Source organism: Poecilia reticulata, chromosome 17 (genome assembly GCF_904066995.2).
Source record: "Poecilia reticulata chromosome 17, P_reticulata-male-v2, whole genome shotgun sequence".
NCBI lineage: Eukaryota > Metazoa > Chordata > Actinopteri > Cyprinodontiformes > Poeciliidae > Poecilia > Poecilia reticulata.
Window position 1 is genome coordinate 9,558,419 of NC_088846.1, and position 14,193 is coordinate 9,572,611.

The 14,193-nt window shown below is 41.5% G+C and overlaps 1 protein-coding gene across 4 annotated transcripts; it reads right to left on the minus strand.

The window, feature by feature from the left end:
- Window positions 1–410: 410 nt before the first annotated feature.
- On the minus strand, window positions 411–13,576 carry LOC103478863 (1-phosphatidylinositol 4,5-bisphosphate phosphodiesterase delta-1-like). 4 transcript variants are annotated; one of them, XM_081597779.1, is made up of 15 exons: window positions 13,367–13,576; window positions 9,842–10,000; window positions 8,518–8,746; window positions 8,196–8,325; window positions 6,727–6,955; window positions 5,694–5,895; window positions 4,805–4,949; window positions 4,564–4,716; window positions 4,305–4,460; window positions 4,075–4,228; window positions 3,597–3,713; window positions 3,313–3,491; window positions 3,099–3,231; window positions 2,195–2,344; window positions 411–898 (listed from the first exon to the last, which is right to left on the minus strand). In XM_081597779.1, the coding sequence occupies exons 2-15, from the start codon at window positions 9,996–9,998 to the stop codon at window positions 807–809; spliced, it is 2,226 nt and encodes a 741-aa protein (XP_081453905.1). In that variant the 5' UTR covers window positions 9,999–10,000; window positions 13,367–13,576; the 3' UTR covers window positions 411–806. The 4 variants fall into 4 exon arrangements, with proteins under 4 accessions (XP_081453905.1, XP_081453904.1, XP_081453903.1 ...); XM_081597778.1 differs by having other exon boundaries at window positions 13,327–13,575; XM_081597777.1 differs by lacking the exon at window positions 13,367–13,576 and adding an exon at window positions 10,644–10,920.
- Window positions 13,577–14,193: the final 617 nt, after the last annotated feature.

Genomic DNA, 14,193 nt, shown 5'->3' on the forward strand with positions numbered 1-14,193 from the left:
TGTGCTGCATTATTTTTATTATTGGAAAGAAACATCAGCTGATTATATTTGCAATGAACAAATTAAGCATCCACTTAACTCAAGAACACCATGTGTTGGATCTGGAATAAAATTAAAATAATGTTGGATTTTTATTTTTCAAAAGCCACTGCAATAAAAATAATTACTCCCTTTTCTAATTAATGTCCTGTTGAGATCGTTGAGCTTTGACTTCACATTACTGTAGCACTTCCTTTACTGTCTTTTATTGACACGCTGTGTACAAAGGGTGTGTCAACCCAAAGTTCACTTGGCAACGATCTTATTCTGTGGAAAGACGAAAGCCACTCTCTTTGTGAGGCTCCTGAGGCACATCCAGACTCATCTGCTGGACAGTCTGATGCAAAATAAATAAAAAAAAAACCCACACGTTTCACTTTTAAAGTGTTTACTGATGATAAAAAAGGAAAAACGTCAGATGATGGTACATGAAAACTAAATCATTAATGGCTGAATCTATTGGTGAAAACGAAGCATGCCGTTTCCAGGATGTTTTTCTTTAAACTACATAAAAATTTTTAAAAATCTAATTAAAATTGAGGACATGAGTTAGTTGTTGCATTGCATTGTGTCTGCAACATAATTGACAATGAATCCATAATCCTCGTATTGCGTTTGCAGTCTAATTTTAAACTACTATAATAACATCTATAAGTTAGCTTTCCTCTAAAAGAAATAAAAAATAAAAATCTAAAAACATGGTTGCTGTGTGAACAAGGTTCAGGTTTGTTGCAGTGGCGCAGGCGGGGGAGACACAGTCTGGTGTTTCATTTAGCATCCACGACCATGACGTGCACAAAGAGTCCGGCTGACGGGAGCTTGTCTCCATTCCTGTTGAGCAGAGGCACGTGTCTGTATCCTGTGTGGGAGAGGGCAGATAAAGCAGATGTGGTCAGAAAGCCAGAAATAAGAAGAGTTGTTTGTGTAGAGTCTGAAATGAGACTAATGTTTCAACCCTCAGAAAAGGAACAGTTCCTTTTTCTGTTCCTTTACAAACAGAAAACAGTCTTGGACTCTGTCACATTATGGCCACAAACTTCAGTGTAATTTTATGCGACAGAACAACACAAAGTGGATTTTAATTATTTAATTATTACTTTTTAAAATTATGTACTGCTTTCTGTTGTCATGTGGCTGTAACTAGGGATGCACCGATCCACTTTTTTCACTTCCAATACCGATACGAGTTTTAGTATTGGCTGATCCAATGCATAAAAACAGTGCTGAGCTGATTTAAAATATCTCATTTTTTTAAACAGAGATATAAATGCACTGAATTACAAGTTGATTTACTTCACACTTAAATACACCAAAAGCTTCACAAGCTTGGTGAAACGTGTAAAATAAGTTGTTCAGTCAGTGCAATTAGGAGCATACAAGTCAATGTAAAATAAATAAGAAATTGAAACTGACAAAAACAAACTGACAAACCCTCTTTCAAATGGTTCAGAAATTAAAATTGGGACTTCTAAAAAATAATGTCAAACTCAAAAAAAAAACAAACCATGATGTCGCTCAGAGTAAAAGGCATAGAATTAGAACGACTAGATTTGCCCTTGTGGATCAGGCACACTGTCACTTATACCTGATCTAGATTTTTTTTTTTCAATATCGGGACCAATACAGATATTAATATTGGATTGGTTTATCTCTGGCTGCACAGTGGCACAGTTGGTAGAGCTGTTGCCTTGCAGCAAGAAGGTTCTGGGTTCGATTCCCGGCCTGGGGTCTTTCTGCATGGAGTTTGCATGTTCTCCCTGTGCGTTGCGTGGGTTTTCTCCGGGTACTCCGGTTTACTCCCACAGTCCAAAAACATGACTGTCAGGTTAATTGGCCTCTCCAAATTGCCCCTAGGTGTGAGAGTGTGTGTGCATGGTTGTGTGTCCTGTGTGTCTCTGTGTTGCCCTGCGACAGACTGGCGACCTGTCCAGGGTGTACCCCGCCTCTCGCCCGAAACGTTGGCTGGAGATGGGCACCAGCACCCCTCCCGACCCCACTGATGGAAAAAGGGTGCAAGAAAATGGATGGATGGATGGATGGTGTATCTCTAGCTGTGACGTCACAACAATCTGTCCTTCAGGGAGTCATTGGCTCTTACAGGCACTGAAGAAAAAAAAATGCCTACAACTGCAGGCAGAAATAAACTAAAACGTACCCATTTTGAGGCTGTTGAACGGAAGTGTGTACTGTCCGATGAACTCGTTGTCAGACATCGAGTCGTGGTCCTCTATGAGAAAGCGAACCAGCGCCAGCTCTGGCACATACACGTCAAACTGGAAGTTCTCATTCCAACTTGGGTTGAAACCTTAAAACAAAAACCAGAGAAGCGTTATGACGCATCGCTGACGTTTTGAGTTATTTGTAGTGTGTGAAGCTCATCACGGGACGGGAGGCGTTTGATGCGGTAAGGTATGTTTATTGTGTAAATACGTGCATTTTAAATGTTGAGTAACCAAGTTTTTTTGTTTCATCATATGGTAAAAAGCTGTTTTTAGCCGGTATTTTAAGTTACAAACGTAAACGGTTTGCAACCGGCAGTATGCCATTATTTTATTTGATTTATTTATCTATTTTTGCCTAACATTGTGTTTTTTCTTTGTACGCAATCACAGCTCTTACGGTGAAAATAGAGGTCTATTTCCATTTAACCTGCTTGTTTATCAGTAAAATTTCAACCTTCATTCAAGGCGAATGCTATGTAAACAAACACGACAGTCTCACGCTAGTGGGAGAAATGGCTCGTGGCCTTTTGCCAAAACAAAAGAGAAATCCTACAGCCGCTAAAAATTTTACTCTGTTCCGTTTTAATTTACATTTTTCTGAGAAGTAAGTTGCGCGCTCGTCTTCTTCTGAGCTTTTCAGGTTGTTTCCTTCAATGTTTTGTGGTGCAGCGCCACCACAGGCGAAAGCGGGAACAGGTTTTTCAATTAGTTTTACAGTGTAGTGTGAAAGCGAACCGTAGCAGCCGAACAGGCAACAAATGTTGCAACTTTGGTCCCCAATCGAACCGAGTCTACCAGACTGTCAGGTGTGAAAACAACCTAATAGACCACATGTACCATTGTTCGCAACAGCACTGGTCTCTTTCTCTGCAACATCAGCCGGCACTCCGTAGATCTGCACTTTAACCAGCGGGTCCACGATGGAGGATTCCTTCTGGTTGACTTTGGGGAGCTGCTGACCTGATATAACCTAGTGACAGATGCAAAACACATTAGGACTGAACAGGCTCCGAAGCTAACCGCAAAACCTTCCCGACACTGGGGACCTCACCATGACATGCAGCGTCTTGTGCTGCAGCCAGTCTCCTCGGGTCAAGGTGATGGGGTCGAACTCGGTGGCAGCATCCCTCATGTAGGCCGGTTTGAGAACGTAGCCGGCCATGCCGTTGACCAGGAATCTGCCCTGGTTTATGTCCAACTCTGTGCAGGCAGTCTGGAAGTTCAGGGCGACTGGAGCAGAAGTGGAAAAAAGGAACATAAAAGGAATTTGAGGAATGTAAAAGAAGGGCCTGTCTTCCTTTAGTAATTAGTAACGTTGGGCGTCGGGTTTTGTACCAATTTGGCAGCCTGCGTTCCACAGTGGTACTGGGTTGTAGTTTGAAGAGTCGGTCCTGGAGCCTGCGGGATAAATGCGGCTCAGTTTCTCCATGTTGTGGCGGATGTAGGCATTTGCTGCAGAAAAAAAAAAAAAAAAGTCTTTTACAATTTCTTCAACTAGTTTTCAGTCTCTAAAAGTGTTTCCATCCAGGATGAATTTAGCCCAATTGATCACTCTGTTAAATATGACCAGAGTGCATCTCTGCTGAAGTTGTTCAAAACTTTGAGTTATTGTTTTATAATCCAACTCTGCTTTCAACTTCCCCATAATTTTGTCCCCTACTTTGTGTTGCTCTGTCACATAAAAGCCCAATGAAATACCTTTAACTTTGTGTGTCCAACGTGACAAAATGTTGGACACATGGGGCTGCATGGGGCTGTTCCTGTGGACTCTTAAGCATAATAAGGAGTCAAATGCTCAACATTGTATCTTTACCCGACTCCTCTGCCAGTTTCATGGCTTTCCCCTCTTTAAACGACGCCATCTCGTAAAAGCTCTGGTTCTTCCTGGCGTCTTCGAAGCCGTTGAAGTGGACGCTCTTGCAGTAGATGACCATGTCGGACAGCTCTTTGGCTAGCGTCAGCTTTTTCTTTTAACGCAAGGGTCAAAAATTAGGCATCAGACAAAAGACTGATTTACGAGCATAGCTAATGTTGCCCCCTCACCTGGCTCGTCTTCTCCGCTGGTTCGTCGTCTGCCTCGTTACTCGACTCTTCTTCTTCCGTCACATCGGTGTTGTCGGCCTCCTCTGCGGCTTCAGCGAAGCTGGCCTCGAGTTTGTTTAATCTCTTTCCTTTGATCAGGAATTTCCCTTTCAGCTCCTGAGGAAAAGCACATGCATCCACACCTGTAATCGAAACGCTGCGCAGCTGAAATACTCTCCCTTCCCAGCTTTAACCCTCATTAAGCTGAGCTGGCACCAACCTCAGGCGATGGGAAGTTTGTGGGCATGCCGTCGCCCAGGGGAGTGGTGACGAGCGCGCTCCCCAGGATGGAGCTCATGTGTTGGGCCATGACGGACTGCTGCTCCACACTACATTGGTTCTCCAAGGAGAGAATTACTGGGTAGTCAGATTTCTTGGGGACAACCAAAAAAAACAAAAAAAAAAATTAAGTATTACAGGAAGTAATTCAAGATGCTACCTGAGATTGGCGCTAGCTGTACCTTGAAAGCATACTCCTTGATGGCTTTGATCGCGTCTTTGAAGAGGATCTTTGAGGTTAACGTGTAACCGTGGTAGATCACCGGCTCGTTGTCTGATCCATCCCAGCAATCCAGCTCCACGCAGCGGCAGCCCTTCAGCAGAGCTCTGAGGGATCAACGGCCCACTTTAGAAACTCAGTACACAAGTTATCGAAAAGGTGTCATCAAGTCAAATCTGAGACTTGAAGAACTTTTAATGCAACCGCGAATGAAATTTAAGACCGAAAAAGCTAGAAATATCGGGGATGGTTGGGTGATCCTGCTGTGTTACAATCACGCATCGTAAAAACCCTCATAAAACAAACATCGTCCTGCCAACTGGCGATAAATTTTGCAAAAACTATTTTGCAATTGTGCCGTTTCCATTAAATAAGAAATTCAATTAAAATTTGACATGAATAAGCTTGTTCCATTGCAGTTTCACAAAATACAGTAATGCTGACACAGCCAAAAAAAAAAAAACTACCTCAGCCCAGCGCAATATTTTTCTAATCAGTCATTTTATTAAGTTAAATTAAATTAATTTATTGTTGTAATTTAAATTTGCACAGTTCTATGGTTAATGGAAACGCAGCTATTGTAGCTTACCCCCCATCAACGTGTGACCGTTTGCGTGATCGGGTGAACGACAGATGTGGTGTAAAGCGCTTTGGAGTCCTCTGGACTGGATAAAGCGCTATACAAGAGCGAGGCATTTGCTGTGTAAAGTTCATGAGGTGAATTTTTCCTTAAGCTTTTATTCCTGCAAAAAACACACTTCTAGCAATACCCTCCTGTTGCCCTTGCCTCATCCCACTAGGACGTAGAGATAAGTAGTGGCAAACGCTGGACAGAGGCTTGAGTTTGTTACCTGACATAGGCCTCGGTGCTGCTGGGTCCTTTCAGCTGATCCTCCGTGAGGTACGTGTTGTGTGAGGAGGAGATGAAGTAATGGTTGAGGGGCTGCTGCATATCCTGGTACACCTGCTTATGGTCCAGATTGAAGACCATGGCCTCTGGATCGTGGAGGTACATGAGGAAGCCGTCTTTGGAAAGCAGACTTTTCCCTTTGGCTAAAAGCGACCAAAACAATTCTGAATTAATTATTTGACATCATAAACACACAGATAAAACAGGCCACTTGTATGAAGTAGGCTATAGATATTCCACAGAACCACTACTGGTCGACCATTTACATTTACCGTAATGTGGAGCTAGAGAGCTGCAGGTCAAAACAGCCAGAAGCAAAACATGATATTTGCTCAAATCAGAGACCATTTACAAGATAAAGGAGGCAGAGAACATTTCAAGGACCAAGCTAGTAGTTTGTACATTTTTACAGGTAAATGAGAGCATGGATTTGGGAATACCAATAAACCTAACAAACCTGTTTCCATGTCCAAGCTAATAACGGCCATTTCTTTGCCGTTTTCGCTTTCCAACACTAAATTAACATGTTCACCGACATAAGTAGTATTGTTTTCTACCCAGCATTGTCTGTGTAGAAGGTTAAATGATAAATGGTCAGAAGTGCAAAAAGCCATTTAGCATTGCAGCTGGCTTGAGATGGAGAACACATGGTAGCCATATTGGATTTTGAGGTCTGTTACTGAGGAGAAACCTCCAGCTTTCTGACTTGGAACTTAATTGAACGTTTTTGTTTAATTTTCAAAACTGGAACTTGGAAATTTTATCTTTGAAGTGAAAATGTGTGGACAAATTTAGGCCTTTAACCGAACATGCAGAGCCAAAATACAAGAGGATGTTTGTCCCATTCTCTTAAAATTTATCTTTAGGACCAATAGATAGACTAACACTTTATTATTATGCAAAAACCTGGAAATCTTAGTATTTGCATAGGTCATATTTGGTTGTAAAATGTCTTGGAGCTCTAAGGTACTGACCCTGTTCGTCTGGCTCGTGCTTCTCAATGATCTTCTGGGCGTCGGCTAGCGTCACCTTCTCCCTCTGCTCCTTCATCAGGAATTCCAACAGATTTCCGGCGTTCATGAAGCCCGTGGTTTTGGCGTACTCTCCGTAGATGACGTCGATCTCCTCCCGATGGGTCAGCAGATTGTAAAAATGCTCAATCTCCGCTCCGGCGAGGTATCCAGATTCTGATTTGTCGCATTTCTGTTGTTGTTGGAGTGCAACGTGAAAGTTAGAACATTTATATGAAACAGGCTCTTTCATACAAGTGTGAACACCTAAACGATAAAGTTTGCACTATGATTCACAAGCTAAGACGCTGTAATGTACACACAAACCATTGCATACACAATGTGGGGGGAAAAAAAAAACGGACTGTATTTATATAAAAACAAAACAATATCTGTGGGAAACAATTCAGCTTAATATGATCAGATCAAAATTGATTTTATTAACTATTGCACGAGCAAGACACGGTGATGTGTTCTCTGTTTGCCACCTGCGTTAGGTAAAAACTTTGTGATTCTTTTTTTTTTATTGACTTATTCCAGGATTATTTGAAGTATCAGGCCTTTGAGGCAACACGTGATACTCTGTAATCTCAAGTGACTTTTTGGTAATTAAGTGTTAAGAGTGTGGCATTTGGAGTAGTTGCTACAAAAAGTGATAATTTTTTTTTACTTTGTTCCACAACACACTGTATCTGTTTCTTCCATGAGGAGCAGGAAGACCCATTTATCTGACCACAAACCACATTTCCAGTAGATGATCCCTCCTACGTCTTCCTTATTTTCAAACATGGTGCCTTGCAAAAGCATTCATAACATTTGAACTTTTCCACATTTTGTCACATTACAGCCACAAAGTTCATTGCGTTTTACTGCAGCTTTAAGTCACAGACGGAGACAAAGAACCGCATAACTGTGCGAAATGGAAGAATGTGACATGACCACGGTGGTGGCGAGCTTTTGTATTCACCCCCATTTACTCCGATATCCCTACCAAAAATGGCTCTCCGCTTAAGCTAACAAGGCAGGGAGAGTGTTAATCAAATATAGCAGTCAAGAGGCCCATGGTAACTCTGAAGGAGCTGCTGGGTTCCACTGCTCGGGTGGAAAAAATCTGCTGATGGGAGAAGGTCCTTGTACAAATCTGTCCCCTATGAAAAAGTTTGTCCAGGTGTTTGCTAATTGCACTTGGCTAGTCTGAAGGAGCCGAGTGGGGGAGCCTCTGAATGGTTGCCCTAGAGATTATAGGATTTCTCAAACATGCATGAAATAATCAAGGCAACTCTCCAGGTGCGTTTATGATGAGGTAATAACAAGATACCATGAAAGGTTTATGCTAAAAATCAATATTTGCAACGGCATTTATCATACTGAAGGTACTGCAACATCTTAGCAAGTTCTTGAAGCATTTGAAAGCAGCGGTACTTCTGTATCACCTTGAAGAGCATCTCTGCGTAGTCATCATCCAGCCCAATGTTGAGCAGCTGGAGGAAGTTCTTCATCTCTTGCTGACTCAGTTTACTGTCTAGGTTCTTGTCTGCTTTCCTCAGGCAGCTGAAGATCCAGCTGTGAAGCTTGCATGTAAGGAGAATACAATCCGAGTGCTTGATGGTACAATCTCAGTGGTTGGTCCTCATCGCCAGGCCTTGATTTACAGCCTATAGCGACAGACCAATGACACGTGGCTCCACAAAACACAGACACTTTTTGGAGTGAGTCTCATTCCAGATAGGAACTCATACGTTTGTGAAAGGATACTGATCTTTAGCCTGATTGGCAGAGAGGTTGTTTAGGCTGGAGACGAGTTTTTCCAAACCTCTCACCCAGCTCCCGGCCTCCTCCTCCGAGCTAGCTATGAGGTCCAGGTTCTTTCGGCGACCCTTAAACACGATGGTGAAGGAGCGGCCCTCCACCTGCTCTTCTGTGTTCTTCTTCAAACCCTCCGACTGGCGGCCAAGTCGAACTGCTGCGATGCTGTCAACTGGAACTAGATAGCAGAGATAGCCCAGATGTTTAACGGTATAGCTTATGCTACTATCAATAGGTTAAGTCGAGTCAAGTTTCTTTGAGTAGCACACTTCGGCATCAAGGCAGTTCAAAGTGCTTTGCACCATAAAAACATCAGTAATCAATTATGAAACAAGCAATAAACATTACATTTTGTCAACTTGATACTATAATAACAAAAGTTATTTAATGCATTTTGGTGCTATGTCATTCAGTAATTTATAAACTAATAAAAGTTTTTTTTGAAGTCTACTCTCTAAGCTAAAGTGTAAGGGCTTTAAAACTGGGGTGCTGTGCTCCGTCTTCCTGGTTTTAGTGAGAACCTGAGCAGCAGTGATTGGTTTATTTTAGGCATACCTGTGACGGCACTGTTGCTAAAGATAAAAGCATTTATATGTTTCTCTAGTTCTTGCTGCAACATTAGTCCTTTAAATTTTGAAATATTCTCCAGGTGACAGAAGGCCGACTTTGCAACTGCCTTTATGTGATTCTGAATGTTCAGATCTTAGTTCTTCCGGACGATGAAGTGTGTACCCTTGCAGAAACAAAGCATGTCCTTGCTTCTTAATATATTTAAGCGTCAATGAGCAGCTTTGCAACAGCTAGTCATGGTGCTATGACTAGCTGTTGCAAAGTTGCTTTTTGTAATTTTGTTGTCCAGGAAACACCAGTAATGATGTTACTCAACGGCGCTCATCAGCCTGTGACCGCATCAATTTATGGATGTCATTAAAGCAGAAATATAACGGGGGCTATTTTAGCTCGCTCCTCCTCTTACTCAAAAAAAGAAAAAAAGAAAAACTACAACCATCTCTTCAGACACACCCACTAAACTGATATCACACACAACTGATAATACGACGTACGCAAACACTAGTTTTACAGGCTTTGTGATCAGCCGTCCGCTCTTCTACACATCCTTTTGAACTGAGACGTTATCAGAGATCGCGCTGGGTGTGTTAGCGTTGAAATTATAAATCTGCTTAATAAATGCTAGTTGCAGGAGTAAAGGAGGGTTATGAGTCTTGGTGAGACATATGTTTGCTGGGCGACACGGTGCTGGGACAGGACTCACAGGTCTGGTTCGACTTGAAGGTTTTCTTGGATTCACGCCATATGGTCTTGCAGTCCTCCTGCAGCTTGAGAAAACGGGTCTTCTTCCAGGACGGGGACAGGACCTTGAGGAGGTCTCCGCCTTGCAGGAGGAACTGCAGGTCTGGATCGCCCTCCATTCCTAAAGATGAAAAATATGCATTTAAGAGAAGCAATGAGGAAAAAGTCTGCGGCTGAAAACCATGCATGAAGTGATTACAAGGGTCAGAGTGTACCCACGTTTCAAAATGTAAGGATCCAAAAATGCAAATATTTGTTGTGATAACATTCCTAGGGTTTAAGTCTAGAAAAAGTGACTTAACCTTTTCTAGTTTAAGTCACTAGAAACTAGAAAAGTTTCTAGTGAAACTTAAGAGTATTGTCTATAGAGTATTGTCTATGATCCATAGACAATACTTTATGGATCATAGAGTATTGTAGCGGTGGCTGCGCTATTGTGTTAAGCAGATAAAAAGATGGCTACTACACATTTCCTCTTTAGGTCAACAAATTCAAATTTGGCTGTTTGGAAATATTTTTCAGTTGCAATAAAAACCAGAGTTGAGATAGATTTAGTGACTATCACTCAGTATGTGGTAGTATTTTAGCAGCACTGCTACCTCCCATTTCCTAGTTATTTCAAAGTAAGAACACTCCGAACAATTGAAGCCTTTGCTGAATTGTCACAACAGCCATACACCTTATACATACAATGGGACACCAAACCCGGATAACCTTTACATCATCCGCCTTAACACGAAGATCATCTGGTATCTTCCACATACCTAGAAGTTTTGCATTTGTTTGTATCACCTTCTGGTTGGAAGCATGGTGAAGCAATTCCTCAGATTTGCTAAGTTTAGTTTGTCTCCGCACGCAAGACATGTTGCTCCGGGCGGCAGAGAGGCTTCGGGAGTGTGTTGACGAGACGCAGCGAGAGAGAGACCGGTGTGTATGTGTGTGTGTGTGTGTGTGTGTGTGTGTGTGTGTGTGTGTGTGTGTGTGTGTGTGTGTGTGTGTGTGTGTGTGTGTGTGTGTGTGTATGTGTGTGTGTGTGTGTGTGTGGACTGAAAGGGCGTGTACCAGCTAACCCCGTAGTTTACTTCAGCTCTCTCAGGACTTCCCTACGAGACAGTCAGCTGACAACCGGGATGACCTACTTAAATCCGTGAAACGGACGAGTGTCAACTTGACAAGCTATAATGTTAAGAGTTTGGTTTTTGCTGCTTAAATATATCCAGAAGTTATTTTAAAAGAAGGAAAAGGCATGGAGGAAAATATGCCTAACATTTCTCAAAAACAACCACAGGTTCCATGGAAATGTTACAAATTAGCCAGGAAACAGTTAAGCTACAAAACGTTATTCCGTTAGCTGCTTGCTAATAATTAAGCGCTGCTTTGAAGCAATTTAACATTTTATATATATATAATACAGGTTATACAAGGAAAGCGCTTGATCTTTTTCAAAGACATAGTATTAAAGTGGACTTTAAATTAATTATTTGCATATTTGAAAAATATGCCAACTATAATATTTAACCTGTAACTGCTGCGAGTTAAAATGTAAGTGATATAAAATAAATACATATATATATTATTGCTTTACAAAAAAGACATTGAATTAGTCCCTGAAATCGCCACTAACAATGACGTCACAGCAGGGTTGAGTTTTAAATCGGACATTTGGTAATGTTGTGATGCTAATTATTGCTGACATCAGCTTATTTATTTCTACCCATTCCTACCCCAAAATGAATATATTCACAGATAGTGAATGTACACCGCTGTGTGACCATCATTATTGCCAATAAAAAAAGACATACCTGCAACCTTCACCAAATTTTATGTGGACAGCAACCATCCTGGATAAAGAACTCCAGGCTGAAATAATTGACTTTTCCAGTCAGAATTTGAAACTTCAGAAGGCATTTGGTGTTTTATTTCCAACTGGGAACAGGGAAATCCAACTTCTTGTGTATGGAGAACAGACCTATTCCTACAAGTGCTACAAGTGTTGGCCTCCAATTTGACTAAAGGGCTATTTCACCTACTTGAAACCTACAGCAGGGATCTCCCACGCCAAAACATCTGAATGAAACAAACCGCTCATTAGCTGGGTTCTGTTGATCTTGAGAATGTGTTGTGGAGGTACTTCAGCCACTTGGTTTTGGTATATCAGAGCGGGGATGTAGCTAAAGATTCAAGAGAGCTTTTAAGGACAGGAGTTAAACAGATTTTTCAAACTTGAATTGTGTTAAACTCGTAACAGAATCCAGAAGTACTGTTTATGATTTGTGAAAACTCAAGAAGGGGCCATTTTCAATCTCATTTTCTTCACCGCCTCAGATGGGACTGAGTTTAAAGAAGACAAAACCAAGTCAGTGCAAGTATGGACAGAGTTATTAATTGGTGACAGACGTTAAAGCTTCTGATTCGTCAAACCCTAATTAAATTTGTAAACACTTATTAAAGTGTGGATTTCAAGCTTTTAACCATTTGAGGGGGTCCAGCTTAAGAACTACATTTCCTGTAGCCGACAGCTCAAACCCTGACAAACTAACAGATTGTAACATGTGAAAGCAAAATTTATTTAGCAAGAATTCAAAAAAGATTTTTTTTTTCTTACTATGAGGTAAAGAAACCCAATAAAAAGCCTTAAAATGACCCCTTTCCACTCCAAGTTTGATTTAATATCTAAATTGAAAGCTAATTTCAACAGCGCCATCTTTTGGAATGCAATTGAGTGACATCGTGGGGTTCGCGCGCTGCTGGACAATCTACGAGATTCAGATTTCACCGGTAACCATTGTGGGGAAAACCTACGAACATATTTCAGAAGAAGACGTGAGATGTTACAACACCCGCACGACTTTGACTTTTACGATTTTAAGGAGGGGAGCAAGGGAAAAGATCCATTTTCTGCAGAAAAGCAGGATCTCCCCAATCAAATTGTAGTTCTACGGCGCCATCATGTGGTTTAGTTGCGACACTTCATATGCTGTGATTTAACAACGCCTTATTTGCATTATTTGTCGTTTTAACACTATAACCTTGTAAAGAAACAGGCAATTAATACTATGCGCACAAAAAGGCATGCGTTTGTCGCTTTCTTGACTTACTTTCTAACCAAAGTCAAGGTGCTGTTTTGGTTTGGCGACACCTGTGTTTGTGTTAGTAACAAGGTGCGTAAGACCGAGCCACACCTTTACGCTGAAAGTGATCTTGAAATGTACCGTAGTGGCTGCAGGGGAACATAGTGTTACATTAAAGAAACAAAAATATTCACAATTCATGCAGAAAGTTGCACAGTTTAACTTTTAATTAAAGACTAGACGCTCACGTCTAAAGGCTATCAGGTTAATATCTGTTGTTGGATTAAAGTAATCAGGGCTACACCGAAGAGATGCAGACCTCAACTGCAACGAGCAAAACTAATAAAGTAACCCCAAAAAAAAAAATCACTTTTACCCGTTAACTTGCTTTCGATCCCATTCTTCTCCATCCTTACTTATGTTTTTTCCCCCTCTTGTCGTTATTTTGCAGGTTTTCTCCTCATTCGCTTCGTTTCACGAGTAGCTGCTCTCTGTTTTCACGTGTGCAGTTTCCAGAAAGAGGAAAAAAAAAAAAATCTCTGTAAGCCAACAAGAGCTCGATCTGAACACAGGGCAATGCTGCAGGCTCCAACACCGGTTTGACGAGACTGTCATTCAAGCTGGGCTGCTGATGTCATGACAGGGCAGGCTACACCCCACTGTCCTGTGCTACAAGTAGGTTAAGATGACCTTGTTGCAAAGTTTTGTTTTTTATTGTTTATTTATGCTTTCTGAACCTGCATTTGGAAAAAAAAGTTACTTTCTTTTCATAATCTTGTATGTGAGAACAGGACACCCTGTGATGGTCTCCAGAGGCAGACAAAGAATGAATGGGGATGGAAGAAACACCCACAACCTTGTAGAGATAGTGAAAACCCATATCTCAATCCCTGTTGGAGCCTGGGGCTAGTGAATTTAACGTGCACACCCACCCCTCCTTTGAACACAAAGTAAACATATCCAGATAGTCTGAATGGAGGAGCTTTATAGCTACAAGTACAACTGGCTCTATGCCAGCCACATAGTTGAGAGTGTCTTTTTGAGGATGTTTGACTAATGAATAGGACAGGTGAAGTCTTTGCTTCCTATTTTGCTAGTGTACTGTTTTGTTAACCATTCTTTAAATGATTTTTTTCGGGTCTAGTGGCCTTTGTTTTGTAGTGAAGTGGCAGGACAGTGGGCGAGGAGGAAGACATGAGTGGGAAAAAGGGTCAACTGGCCGGGACTGGAGCCCGTCTCACGC

Excerpts from the sequence above, each read along its gene's own strand:
- LOC103478863 (XM_081597777.1), bottom strand. The coding sequence starts at position 10,743 with ATGTCTTGCGTGCGGAGACAAACTAAACTTAGCAAATCTGAGGAATTG. Across the intron at positions 8,747-9,841 it reads CTTCAAGTCGAACCAGACCT|TTCCAGTTGACAGCATCGCA; the intron begins GTGAGTCCTGTC and ends TCTGCTATCTAG. Across the intron at positions 8,326-8,517 it reads GCCAATCAGGCTAAAGATCA|CTGGATCTTCAGCTGCCTGA; the intron begins GTATCCTTTCAC and ends CAAGCTTCACAG.